The 14,792-nt window shown below is 44.8% G+C and overlaps 1 protein-coding gene across 1 annotated transcript; it reads left to right on the top strand.

Moving 5' to 3' along the window:
* Positions 1 to 1,570: 1,570 nt before the first annotated feature.
* LOC108555488 (host cell factor 2) lies at positions 1,571 to 14,613 on the top strand. The gene is made up of 8 exons (XM_017911145.1): positions 1,571 to 1,772; positions 6,350 to 6,510; positions 9,277 to 9,434; positions 12,399 to 12,555; positions 12,633 to 12,929; positions 13,001 to 13,311; positions 13,473 to 13,801; positions 13,884 to 14,613. Exons 2-8 carry the CDS (start codon positions 6,357 to 6,359, stop codon positions 14,611 to 14,613), a joined length of 2,136 nt encoding a protein of 711 aa, XP_017766634.1. The 5' UTR covers positions 1,571 to 1,772; positions 6,350 to 6,356.
* Positions 14,614 to 14,792: the final 179 nt, after the last annotated feature.

Genomic DNA, 14,792 nt, shown 5'->3' with positions numbered 1-14,792 from the left:
GTCGTGTAATCACCGATGAGCCAAGGTTTCATCCTCTTTTAATATAATCGGTGTTCGAAAACACAATAGAATCATTTGTTCCGCCTGGGCATTTTCGGTCTCGGTGTAGTATCTCGTTACAACATATTACAAAATTTATCCGTCTATTGTACGCAAGCTATTTGCAAAGTTGAGGCAAAATGGAAAGGCGAAATTCTAAAACTGTGCTCGAAAGGAAGTATTTTACGACGAGGAGCATTCCAGTAATCATAGAGTGTACACTCTGTGAAAGCAAGCTTGTCGTTTCGATCGTAATTTACGTGGTCGAAATAGAACGAAAACATAACCGGGCATCAACTATGAACAGGGGCAAACATACACGTTGTCAAAGGAAACTATTACCATCGTTCGATGAGCAATACGAGAGTCCTTATAAACAGTTTTTGCAGAATCAATGAGAGCATCGATTTAACGAGCTCGGGTAGAACCGATACGGGAATACGTATATACTTGCTGCATGGAACCGTAACCGTAACCGATACAGAACCGATATCTGAAAAGCTAGTGGGACCGTGACCGAAATCGAGTTTTTCGCCGTTTTGGAAAACAACGGTTGTTTGAAATTGTTTGGAGAACCGGAATCGATATTATAACAGTTTGCAACCCCCGCTGCAAAGGGAGCGAAGAGCGCGCAGAGACATTACGGAGCTAATTTGAAGAAGAAAAAAAAGGGGGAAAGGTCGTGGATGGAGCGGGATGATTCGTTGCGCGAACGAAGAGAATGAGAGAAAAGGAAGCGGTGGAACACGGGGTATAGCAGGGTTGTAGGGGTGGTAGGAGGAGACACGACGAGGACCAAGAGATCGCGGAATGGAGCAAGAGTGGAGTAATCAATACGCATTCACACGCGGTGGCTAGCATCCCGTTTCCATGGGGACCGACATTGGCGCATGTGCAACCGTGCCAGCGTTATGCTGTCATAGAAATTTACTCAGATACAATTCCGTCCCTGTCCGGCACGGAACTACCAATCGACGATCTTCGAATCGCTTCGGATTGCTACATCCATGACATCGTTCACGCGCATGCATATCTCTGTCGCATTGGAATTCACCGCGGTCTAAATTCAAACCGGATGCAATCCTAGTTTCCAGCGGAACGAATCAGAGTTCGTTTTCGACGTGCACGATCTCGGAGAGAACGCTGAACACCGTGAATGAAATTTTCTCATTTATTCCCGCGTTGCAACACGCACAAGCAAGAGGAGAATATATTTTTCTTTCGCTCTCCTTGTCTCCCCGCCGCCCCTCCCCCCGCGAACTGCATTATTTTTCCTTCTATTTGGTTGAAAATTTAAAAACGAAGCTAATCGCGTAGAATCGTTCCCTCGACGACAACGGTCATGCTGGTGTATCGTGTTGTCACTGTAGGGTAGAGTATGTTCACCCCCTGGCCAAGTCAGAGGGGATGGCGGCGTTGGTGTTTGCGGGTAACAGGGGGTGCTTTTCCCTGAGGCGCCTGCGTCGAGTCCTCGATGACGACTCGACGAGGTAGGTGCTCGACCCGGACGCAGTACGGAAGAAACGTCGAGCACGCAGAGTGCCGTCCTCGTGACACATCTTACCCTTTCTTTTCTTTCGATCCATGGCAACAAGAAAACGTGGTAAAGTTTGTCCGGTGAATCGATCCGTCGAGAATTGATCAGTGACCCTAAAGTTCGATGAAATCGTCACGCGTCATCTGGAACCTTCTGTCATTGCAGTGTCCCTAAATGAAGAAGACATTTATCGAAGGTGAGGCAAGGCGAAGGTTGTCAATGACTCGATGTCGCGACTAGATAAAAGTTGCGTGCAATCGCTAAACAGTTTCAAATGATCCAAGTGACACACCGAACATCGTGCACAAACTCAACGGAATATTTCTTGTCAGCGTTTACGGTTTGCGAGGTTTCGTGTGGTGCATCTGGTCAATATGTCGCGGTGAAGCAGTTTAAGGATGAACCTAGCTTTTGTCTGCGGTGTACTCTGTGCAAACTCAAGCACCGCGAACAATTGACTCGGTTTCTTCGCTACGTGTTACGCTACCATCGGAAACAACAGGTTGAAGGTGGATTTTGCGAGATATCGTTCCAAGAGATCGCTAGAAACGAGACAGAGATTTCGCGATTGCCTCGTAACCGTACGAGGCCACGTCACCCGACAGATTCGAATATCTGCCAATTAGACGATGCATTTCCGGTGAATCAAAGGTTAATCATCGAAGAGCATGCAGCGATGTTCTTACCACCGTAAAGGCAGGCTTAGTCGTATTTAATCGTCGCTTGCATATGGGTCACAAGTTGCATTCGCCAAAGCTAACGGGATAGAGGGTTTACCGAGTAGAGAGGTAAGCTTGTTAAATTCCGTTACCCTCGGGCATCTAGCGTTACCGCTAGCCCTATGCTTGACTCACTCTCCTTAACGTTGTTAATGTTTTTCGGCGTGGTCCTTCGAGATTTGCCGTGGGTCGAAGCAGCCGAAAACTTTCTACACACCTCTTAGTAACCTAACCTTTGTCTCGAGACCATCGTTTTCATATGTTTCCAAACATAAAGCATGAGAAACGAATCGTGTTCGAGAGCGAAACTCGTTTAAACAAGTATAAATGGAATGGACGATAGTGGATAGAACCGTAGATATTATTCATAAATTGTCAAGTCGGTTAGGTTGAAGTCACGTGGTGGATGCAGTTTACGGTGTCCTTAACCTCCCGGAAAATCAATGTTCTTCACGTAATGATAACCAGGTGTGCTATTCTATCTCCTTTATGAGCCAAGAAACCGTACCGCGGCAAAAACGAGCTGAGAACCACATTTTTTAGCATAAATACGACACGGGTACTTATAGTCTTCTCGCGTGTTTCGATTCTTAGTGGTTCTCCAATGGTCGGGGTCATTTACCGTACCCGTTTGTTTGACACAAATATTTGTCAGTACAAATGGGCAGACACAAATAGCGTATAGGAAGCGCGGTATGGATCGTGACAACGTGCTTTCGGTATCTTTGTTATCCCTGCATTAATTTCATTTATAGAAACCCAACTAGGTCTAATACTCTGCTCGGGGACATAGATACAACTAGCATCGAGAAACGAGGATTATCACTTCGCGTCGCATTGTATCGGTGATTTTATTTTAAGGTTTCATTTCACGTTACACGTACCAACATTTAATACACATGCTAGCAACGATAACCGATCGGGAAATAAAAATTAACGAATCGGGAGAAGGATTCGTAGTTTTGGAAAAATGATCCCGACACGTTCGGTGTCTTCGACGATGTGGTTCAGATTTACGCGAAACGCAATTACATGGGACTGAGCGAAGTTACATAGATCCTACCGCAAGTGACACTAGTGACACGTTGGAGGGTTTCTAGTGGATGTCATTCAAAACACGCGTTAACCGGTAGGGACGTTTTACATCGCGACTCGATGCTGACAAGGAACGACTTCCCCTACTTCTCCCCTAACAATGGTAAAAGCTTTTTGGGGAACGTTGGCCGGATTTGGAGCGAGATTAAAAATTCGGATTGCCTCTCGAGTAACACTTCGCTTCTTGATGCTTTTATACGGTTCGGCGAATCAACACAGGTCTAAAGTTCGACGCGATGCGCGACAGGTATCTTCTGCTTCCTCTGCAGTGCTTAACGTTGCATGCGTCAGATGACTTTTAGTTGACGTTCGCTGAGCAGAAACAAGAAAAACGTGGAAGAAAGGCGAAAAAGGAGAAAAGGGGGAAAGATTCTCCGGCAAAGGTGTCCAGTGAAAAGTGGTTGTTTGCTTGCGCATCCACCGTAATGAGTGCCAGCCTTGATTCTCCGACGTAAGAATGCGTTAACGATCTTTGGATGGAAGTTTGTACAAAAGGATGCTGTTATTGCGCAGCTGGAAGCTCGCGCTATTCGTTTAAAAAATATCGCGCATCCCGGTTCGTGCAACGTGGAAATAAAAACCGTGAAGTCGCAGAATTCTTAAAATTCGATAGATCTCGCTTGTCGCGATGCATTACCGTTTTAATGACACCTGGTGCAGGAAGATCGACGAGAAGGAGAAACAGTAGAACGAACGAACGTCGGGGGTAGCAGGATAAGCTTCCGGAAGATATATCCCTGCAGTCTAAAAATCCGATGAGTCGATACCGTGAAATCGCTGAAAAATACCAGGCACGTTTCTTTAATCCTTCCCCTCGAACGATCGCTCGAACGAGGGGAGTGCGAGTCTATTTTTTTTTTTTAAATCCATGGAGCAGATATTATATCGGTTGTCGTACTTTCCTCGCTCCCGGTAGACCGGATTCGTTGACGAGGTGCACGGTATATACGTTCCATAAAATCTCCACGCTTGATTCTCCCCTGTGTATTACGTCCATTTGAAAGATCACGTTGAAACTGTCGCGCGATTAACGACGCTTACCTTCCACCATGAAATCCAACGGATTATTCTCGCGTGAAAAAATCGTAGCTTTTTCCTCGAACGTCAGCTACTCGCTAACGAAAAGATCAATGCGTTAGAAGCGCGACGAGCAGCAACTAGCAGGAAGGGTGATCCTTGGACAAACGACGAAACAACCGGGAAAGGAACATCGTGCCGTGTAATACAGAAATCAAGAGAAGTGCGAGTGTCGACGCGATAGAGGAAATTGTCTGACTACGCTCCCTTTTCGGAAGCCGGTAGCGGTAACGCATCCCCTTGCGACTCGAGTTAAGCAGGGAGAGAGAGAGAGAGAGAGAAAAGGAGAGGGGCGAGGAAGGGAGGTAGAGGAAAAGCTTTTCGTTCACCCTCTCGTATAATTCCTCCCTTCGTCTTGCGAACGAAACGCGAGTCGGGGGATGAAAATCTAGTCGAATCTTGGTGTTCGCGTTCGCGGCATATCGAACCTGAGAAAAATGAAATTCCCGCCATCGGTCGATAACGCACCGGTTTCCGCGGTTGTCGAGGGTTGCAGGAAGAAAACGCTTCCCCGTTCAGCGTTCAAGAGTCAGCAGTCGAAGGGATATCGCCGTGATAAAACAATACTCGAGAAATAGGAGAGGGCTTCGGGAAAAAGCGTCAGACTAAATTCATCGAATCCATCTCTTTTCCGGGCTTCTTCTCGATTCGATGAACAGCGATATTTCTCAAAACTCGCGGCACGTTCGAAAGCTAGAGAATAGGGTCAGAACGCTGTTTCGCGGAATAGAATAGCAAGCATGTCTCATCTCTCCTGCATTTGTTTCTTGTCAAAGGTTCCGCAACGAAACGTCAACGAGGCTGTAACTTCTGTTGACACCTAGCGCATGCCATTGCATAGTGCATTGAAAATGTAGCGTTGATGCGACGTAAGAGATTAAAATGACTCGGTCTTTGAGTATTTCCAGAACGATGAACGCCGAAAGCAACGAGAACAAACGAAGCGTCGACTGCGCGTTTTCGCAGTCGCGCACCATTTGACGTCGATTTGACAAAGTATGAAAACAAAAATTAAAATACAGCAACAAATGAGACGAAATTCCGAATGGAGACTCAAGAAACTCTTCCACGTATACATTTAGACGCAATTTCACAGGGGACACGTTGCATTTCCATACATTTGAATCAGACCGCCCACTACAGAGGTTACATCTCAACCCCTAATTTCTTTAACGAGATTGAAAAGTTGACATGGAATCGATTTGTCTAACGCATCGTTTAATCTTCGTGTCTCGTTAATTTTTAATATTTCAGAAGATACTTTTGCTTCGTTCTGATCCGCGGACAAAACCCTTATCGCGGAAGGTATATTTTTTACGTAATTAAAAATTTGTTAAAGCAACACAACGGAGACGCGCGTTCGTTATTTTCCCTGGTAGGTCCACAGATTTCCCTGCGCCGCATTTCTTTAGCGATACTGCACAAAACGAGCGCTACATACCTATGGGGGAATCCTATTTGTACCGGCGCGTCTACCGGCGAGCGTATTGCTTCGCAGACGTATTTGCGTACGCGTGTTTGGGGTGCGTGAGGGTGCATTCGTTTACCAGAAACTCGATTTCGAAGCTTCGGTAATTGAATTTCAAGTACGTCTACGTGGGCAGCCGTTGATACGTTTAAAGCCAATATAGAAGGCAGTTAAGGGTAACGTGTTCCGTCTTTTTCCTCTAATTCGTGACGCGAGAAAGAACCAAGAACGATGGATAATAATTTAGATAAAGATCGTCACTGTAGAACTAAAGAAAGAAAGAAAGAAAAAAAGAAAGAAGAAGAAACCACGATTTCGTTTAATTTTTCAATGATCGGTGATTACCTCGAGCGAAACGTTAAATCGTTTCTTTATTCAGATCACTCGAACTAATTTGAGATTTCGTTGATGCAGGAAGAAGATGTGGAGCTCGGTTACTGCGGCTGGCACTGAAAATGGGCCCGCACCACCTTCCAGAAGCAAGCACAGCGCCACTTTGCTCGCCGGGCACGTATATCTCCTCGGAGGACGAAACGGCAATCTTCCCCTCAAAGATCTCTGGCGATACAGCCTCGGTAAGTGATAATTACTATCGCTTTTAATATCTTTGTGCAGACTGTGCGAATAGTTACTGCGGCGCTTTGCAAGCAGCGACGAAATTATGGAAGGCAAAGGAGAAAGTAAAATTCGCGGATGAGGAAAGTCCTTGTAATTACAAGCGATATTAATACACGATGTCTGAGTACCCTGGGTACGGTACGCGAACAACATCTCTGACCAACGCACCCTACCATCTAGCTCTCGGTGAACGAGGGTGCGCGACGGAATTTAAACGGGGTTCAGTCTGATCAATAATACGCCATTATTAAAGCCCACGTATATCAACTAAATCCGTCGGCGATACTCCACAATTATGGCCGTTTCCACGGAGATCAGACGTACGCGAATTAATTGCACCCTCATGTAATAATCATACGTGATTCATGCGCATTGCAGGCAGCATATTGGCCATTTCGTTCTACCGTTCCCTCTGATTCGATCAACTTTCTCGATCGAGGGTAATATATTGCTCGAAAGCACACACAGTTTCCCATGCATACTGCCACGTAACGAAAAATCAAACACGTCCATTAAGGGTTATCCCGTTTAAGTAGGCAACCACTTTGAACCTAGCCAACTTTCCATTTGCCTGACTGGCAACGCTTTGAACGTATTCCCGGTGGGCTCGATCGACCAATTGCGGGACAAGCCAGTGAATTCGCGCGAGCTGATTTTAAATTCGTCCATGTCCCCATTACGTTCTTTTAGAAAACGTTGAAATCTCGTTGTCCGTCGATCGACACGGAAACGAACGAGACCTCGTTACACCGCAAGGTAATTCGGTGTTTGACGCGAAATGTGTAGCAGGTTCGTAGCGTAATAGAATTTGCTATGGTTGATCGTATATTCGCGAGATGCCCTATTCATCAGAAGGGATTGTTCGACTACAAGTTCGGATGAATATTAAAGCGGCGTCAGAAGGGTTGGACGCGGCGGTTTGTCTCCTGGGGGCAAATACCATTCGAGGACCCCTAGCATGTTTTAAAAGCATAGCATCGTCGATACTTGATCTTGCAAAAATATTGTGATAACTCGAAGAACCGTAAGAGTACTTCATCTTTGTGCGTTTTGTTTCACCCTCCTTTTCAACCGGTGGGGTTTCAAGGGGTTCTCTTCGTTCAGTGTCTATTCGTTAAACGGATTTCTATGGTGACATTGGAAAATTCGTTTCTATGTTCCGTCTTTAGTGCCTAGAAGTATGAGCACCTTCGCGTCTTCTATTAGAAGCGATTTTGATCGCGAACGTTGCAGATAGGAATATTTTACTCGAACGTAACAGAGGTCTGCAGTGGATCGAATCGTTCCTTCTCGCTCCGACTCGATCGTTTCTTCATCAAAGTTGTAGGCTAGGGCTTGCTTCTTTATTCTATGAACAGCACTTTTCGGACAAAAGAGGGCATTGCTTCGTAGCCAGCTAGATACGACACGTGTTCGTAATCAATGTCGGGCATCTCTAGTGCCAGTCTAAGAGAGCTGCAACTACTTGGGCCAGCACATTATGGCTCTTACGTAAATTTCATACGCTTTGTTCTCGAGCACGAACCAGTGCAAAGCTGTGACTTGGACATTTTACTTACGAAACTTTCTTTTCATTTTCGTTTGAGATTGCAACGGCGAAGGGTAGGAGAAGAAATCTTTTGTTCGACATCGAACGAGGAAACCTCGGCCTTCCTTTATTCATACGATATAACGTAACTTCATGCCCCGTTGATTTCCTTTGCCTTTATTTTTCTGAGCGGATTAGGGGAGCGTCCCTTTTCTCTTTTCGTAAAACTTCCGAAGGGTAAAGGATGTCTGTCTTGTTAAACCCATGCAATAAAGGAACAAGTTTAAACGCACCCTTCAAAGCATCAACTTAACGTTAAATGAATTCGCATTTATTTGATCTGCTTTACAATATGCAGGTGTAAAAATCATGCACCGACTTCTGAAAAAAAGAAAAAAAAAAAAAAAAAAGAAAAAAGGAGGAAAAAGATCAACCACGTTCCGTCGTCATATTTTTGGTTCAACACGCGATATTATCATCTCCCGAACTTTTCGTTTTTCAACACGTCCTTGACACTGCTTACATTTAATCCCCCGAACCTACTCTTACATTCTCCGTCTCCCTCTGTTTCTAAGAAGCCCCAACCACTTGGAGGATTTATTTCAGAGCAGCAGATTGCTGGGGCGGGTAAAAGTGTGATTTAGCGCGTCGAAAAAGATTTCAAGGTACCCCTGAGATCACGACTCTCTTTGCGTGTCTTGCTTTTAATCACGCACAACGTTGCATCGATAAAGCGATTTTCCGGCAGCACGCGCACGTTTCCGGAGATAACCTTAAAAAACAGGGCACCGCTTATACCCTTAAGTGGCACGACATTCTTTATCCTCGTGAAAGTAGAAACTGGGACAACTATGTGCATACGTATCGTGTGTTCTAGTAGAAGCAGGTAATTAAAACGGGCCACAACGGCATACATTAAAAAACTTTACACCCCACTAAATTAAGCATACCGTCTAGATACAAACACGCGGCACCGATAAGACGGACCTCTTTGTTTTCCCTGTCGTTGCATTTTTTTAATCACAGCTTCATCGTCCCCTCGCGCAAAACGTGAAAAAGCGAGGCCGCATAAATCTTGTTTATCCAGCTCGATGCAAGAAGAGAGAAAGAGAGAGAGAGAAAGAGAGAGTCTGGAATATGAAAACGTTTGGAATAACGAGTCGTCGCGTTAACCCTTTCTTTATTTTCTTTACAGCCGACAGCAAATGGGAGGAATTGCATCCTGGGGGAGAAAGACCGCCAGCACTTCAGGAACACAGTGCGGTAGCTTACAAGGATTGCCTGTACATTTTTGGGGGAGAGCTCGGTTTTTCCGCAGGCACGGAAACGCCACTTTGGGTTTACAATGTCAAGGTAACGTATCACCTTAGGCAAACCGTATTCTCCCTATTTCAAAGAAGGTTACACGTGTCATGGCAAAATGGTCATCGCGATACGAATCGAAGCGAAATATTTATACACGGGGCCTCGTCCTATCCGTGCCGATCATATTCGTTAACAGAATTTAGTTTCATTCGAATTTAGGCGATTCGATTTGGCGAGGCTACGGTGTAGCCTCCAGGCATTTCGTTCCATCGTGTTTCTGGCATCGTAGCGAGGGTTTCGACACCCTCGGTTGAATAAACCAGACGAAGGACCATGTTATTCTTGATTGACAATATCTTGCTCCGATGCTTTTCGTTTAGTCTCGTTACCGAAATTCGTAACACAGACCATTCGGAACAGACCAATTTCAGCGAGATGCATAACCAAATAGATGAGCAATCTTCCCCTTTGCCCGTTTCATGCCACGGCTATTGTTTTCTTCGAGGATTCCTCGCCACTTTGCGCAACACAATGGTAGAACGCAATTATACGATATACTTGTCCCTTGGTTGTTCTTCGTTGCGTGTCACTAGTTTCTGAACCCAACCCTTGCCCTTCACGCCCCCATGAAAGACAAAGCTGTCACATATGTACATCCGATACGTCGGACGATCACGCTCCGTTCTTTTACGTGTCGTTTCTATCGTTGTTGTGGTTTCCCGTGGGTGTTATTCCGTCATCCGTCTTCAGCTTCATCGGCAGCCCCTATGCACTTTCTCTACCCTCTTCTCTACCCTCTCGCTACTGTGTAGCACGAATAACATCGTTAAGGATTGTCATCGCAAGATGCGACTCCGAGTTGTACTACATCGTTATCAACCACTGTCAGATGCGACGTTGAACCGACCGAACCATTTTTCCAATTACCATTGCTCCCTAAACCGAAACAAAGACTAATCGTACCCTATATTTCAACTTACGTTTTCCGACGAGTTTCGCAACAGATCACGCTTCTTTACGCAGCATCCTTGTCATCCTCGTGATGATCGACTTCCGTAGGTGCTGATAGTCATTTATCACTGTCAAGTCCAATCTATCGCTGTTACACCTCGTTGGTATAGAGCTCTATCGATCGATACATATATCACACCATATGCATACTCGTTTGTTCCGAAGTGCGGAATAACCGCGGAAAAAATCGATACGACTGCATTCGATATCACTGTCCAATGAATTTTAATTTCTTCTCTAATCTGTAATCACCCACAATTTTCGACAATCAGTGAGGTGACGATTTCGAAAACTGAGGGTGATGGAGCAATTTCGATTACGAATTCGTTTTCTGGGAAGCAAACTCCACAAGTATTGCCCAATGGATATTACGGATTAAAATTCGCGTTGAACAGCGTATTTAGCTGTATTTGCCAATCCTTGGAAAGCAATCCGACAACAATTTTTGGCAACAGCTGGTGTCAACAGCCCCTCCTTCCTCTTCCTCTTCCTACCCTCGAAATTGAATGGCGCTTATCCTCCCAAGGGCTCCTCTACCCTCAACCTGTATAGCATTAAAAATTGATAAACTCGGGGTATCTATGAAACGCAGTATCAGTTTCGCGTAAATAATTCCGCATGCTTTCAGCAATATGTATTGTCCGAAGGAAGAAAAAGCACGAGAATAAAATATGGAAAAAAATTTGGATGCAAGTACCATCTTTTTAATTTTTCGATGGATCGACAATCTTTCCTTCGCTGCGTTGCTATGGTTACTCTTCTTCCGTTTGTTTTTACTCATTGGAGCATGTCAGAGAATAGGGATAGTCCCCGTTGCTTGTTTCATCGCAATGTATTATTGAAATCCGCGTTACGAATGCGGCAGCCAAACCCGATTGGTTAAGCCAGAGGGGTTGCTTCGCGGTAAGTTCTCTCTCCACTTTTTCGTCTTCCTACCGAGCTTCGTTAAAATTTTGTCTCGAGGCAAATGGAAGGCAGAAAAACCATTTATATTTCATATTTTGCTCGATATCCCTGTTTACGTTGCTTAAATTCGTAAACCGACGTGTTTGTAACTCGTATGCGAAGATTATCCGGAAGATCGTGCCACTCCTTCGAGTCTTAAAATCGTTCGTATCGTTGATGACAACCGTTTCCTCGCTAATTTTACAGCGTTTTAACGTCGATGGCGAATTTAGCTAGTACTCCACCCTTTTGCGACCCCCTCGTGTCGTAATACAGGGTAGACGCAAGTGGCTATACAGACCTATCAACTTTAGGCACGTACTTCGAGTTACGTAATTACTTTCAGCACCCCAGCTATATAGCTTATATACCTTCCTTCCATCTTCTCTCCTTTGCATGTACGATCGTAGACCCTTGGCTAAGCCAACGCATTTTCTTTCTTCTCCTTGATGGTACACATTGGCATACTCGCGCAAAAGACCCACTGTGATTGCCACTACACATCAAAAGCCACCAACGTTCGTGCTATTTCACAGTATCGTATGATTAAACATCCTCGGATATTTTTATCATTGTCGCACCATATAACATTTACATATACATGTCGGTTATATTTCTGATAAGTATAGAACAGGTATCCTTCTAAAACAAATCGTGCGTTACTTATGTCCTATATCTTTTCATCGGTATTTTTTCAAGGTAAACGATTAAAAATAAACCGATGCCTCTGACTGACGAGCTATCGATATTTTATATTGCATCTTTATTTCATACCATCTACCTGCTTTTTTAGAATAATTTAGAATACGATGATCCGTTGTTTGAGAAGCGATTTTCGCAACCTCGAGTTCTAAACTCGAGGCTACCGAAAGGACGAAATAGGGGGGAGTGACGAATTAAAACTCTTCTGTGCCTTTTGTTACGTGCAACCCCAACCGTATCCTGCATTCAGGAACTTTCAGAAAATTCGCATGCTTGGCACGGGAAGAATTAACGAGTATGAGATACATATGTCTCGATTTTCATTTCTGTTTATCGAGAATTCGTTATTTTTAGACTAACATGTGGAGAAAAGTAAGAGCACAGCAAGGTTGCGCGGTTCCCAGAGGTCGAAGAGGTCATACCGCTTTAGTTCATCGTGGCCAGATGCTCATTTATGGCGGTTACCAAGATTTACGTGGCAGCTCTCCGGAATTATGGGCATTTCATTTCGGTAAAATTACACGATACGTATATAACGCGTGTACGTCGACATGGAAATGCTTGAGATACGGTTAATGTACATTTCAGAAACGGAATCGTGGCATCTCCTTTCCTCGAGCGAGTGTGGGCCAGCAGCGAGACACAAACACTCTGCTGTTTTACACGGCGACGCTATGTACATTTATGGGGGTATGACCGATCTGCAAGAGAGAAGCGATTGCTGGCGATGGGACGTAAATACCGCCGCTTGGTGTTTGTTAAAGAATAAGCCAGGGCCAGGACCTCTTCACGGTCATGCAGCCTGCAGGCTTCCCAGTTGTATGTTAATTTTCGGTGGTGAAAGCGGTGGTTTAGCTACGAACGAACTCTGGAGGTTTCATTTCGGTAAAGCATCAAAATATTAACAGAGATGTATCGCCATCTTCCAAATGATACGAGGTGAAATTTGTTGAAAGGTACGGAAACATGGGAAAAATTATCAGTGCCAGGTCCTAAACCCCAGCCAAGGGCGGAAAGTGTTGCTTTAGCGGTTTCCGAACTGTTAATAAGAGGGACCAATATCGATAATTCGAAACCAAGGCCGAGAAATCAAAGAACGAGACTTTGTAACAACAGAATATCGCCTAACGAAGCACCAGCTAGACCGAGCTTTCTCAAGGAAATTTCTAAATTATCTCAAATTAATCTATCACGACTAAGTCACCCGACAAAGTGCAGCTACTCCGTGTTAAGCGGTCAAGATGATAACGAGGAGAGTCCTCAAGAGGTACGTGTCTTCTTTCAGTTACTCGTATTAAGAATAAAGGCATCTTTTCGTTGTTTATTTTCATTTACATCGTATACGCACACATCGAGTTTCATATCTGCGCACAAAATGCACGTGACAAATGGGCCTGCCTGCAGGCGAATTCGTATTATCCATTTCAGCAAGTGGATTCCGAAGTCGTCGAACCTTCTACGGGGATGGTAAAATCTCGAAGCGCGAATACGCTAGCTCGTCGAAGACAAAAACCACCGGAGGCAACATCCAAAAATATGGACACGAATAATAGCAACAACGCAACTAGTGGTAGTTCCGGCATGACCAGGGATCCTATCTCGGTACCGAATTTCCGTGCTTTGACCTTACCCACTCCGGTCTTGACACCTGTGGAAGCAGCCAGGCTCGTTTTCATCGATCCAGACGAAAATAGCGACAACGAGGAACGAAAAGAACCTCCAACCTCCAGATTGATAGAAGTCCAAGAGGAAAGACGGTAAATATCTACAAGACTGTCGGATATAATCGTTGCGATAGTTGCGCAAAAGATACGAGTACAGATCCTGCAACATTTCCAGAGACTTCGCGGCAGTGCATCAGGCCTGTCAACCAACACGGGGAGAGAGTTACAGCTCGCACCTTTACGAAGCGGCGCTTCAAACCCCGAAAACACCGACTACTTCTAAAATCCCTACGTCAGCGTCGGTTCGATTCGCTGACTTGGAAGAAGGCGAGGAATCGACGTCGGATTATGCAAGTATAGAGGCTAGAAGTCCCGGTGACCCTCTTGCCGACGACGATTGGCCGTCAGGACGAAAGAGCAAACAGTATCGTCCCATCGTCACGTCATCGACGATACGCGAAGGTCAATTCGGCTTTTGTAATCCAAATTATCTGGGGCTGGATGAAACGAAAGGTCACCATCAACAACAGCAACAGCCACAAGATGGAAAGTACGCAAAGTTACTGAACAGCCCACCGGACAGTGTTTTAGAGGACGAACCGGGAAGATCGGCCTCGCAAACATTCGCGGAATTATTAGAACTTCAAGAAATCAAAAGAGTACCAAGGGCACCGCCTAAAAGTTTACCATTAGGTTCTCCTTCTAGAAGAGCAGTCAGTGCGTCAAGAGCCGAGCGACAACGGGCAAAAGTTGCTGCAGCTGACATCAATGAATCGGAAACACCGTCTTACGGACCAGCACCGCTTTACGTTTTCCTCGTTGGTGGAAAAGAAAAGGGTCAGGTTACGGTGTTTGCGAGGCCTGTTTCCTTGTGGAAATTGCAATTAGCGCCACACATTTTTTAAAGACGATTAGTGTATTTATTTTCTTAATATTTATATCCATTTTAATAGCTCTCTGATATCGGATAACCGGAAGAAGATTTTCTTTTTTAAAGAATTCCTTTGTTGCTTGTTACTTTCAGGTCGATAAATGCCATTTTCTAGTGCCAAATGTTATATGACCGTAGTTAATAATATATTTA

The sequence above is a fragment of the Eufriesea mexicana genome, unplaced genomic scaffold, assembly GCF_001483705.2.
Source record: "Eufriesea mexicana isolate 0111107269 unplaced genomic scaffold, ASM148370v2 scaffold124, whole genome shotgun sequence".
NCBI lineage: Eukaryota > Metazoa > Arthropoda > Insecta > Hymenoptera > Apidae > Eufriesea > Eufriesea mexicana.
Note: the sequence above shows the minus strand (reverse complement) of the source record. Positions and strands in the feature narration are given on the sequence as shown.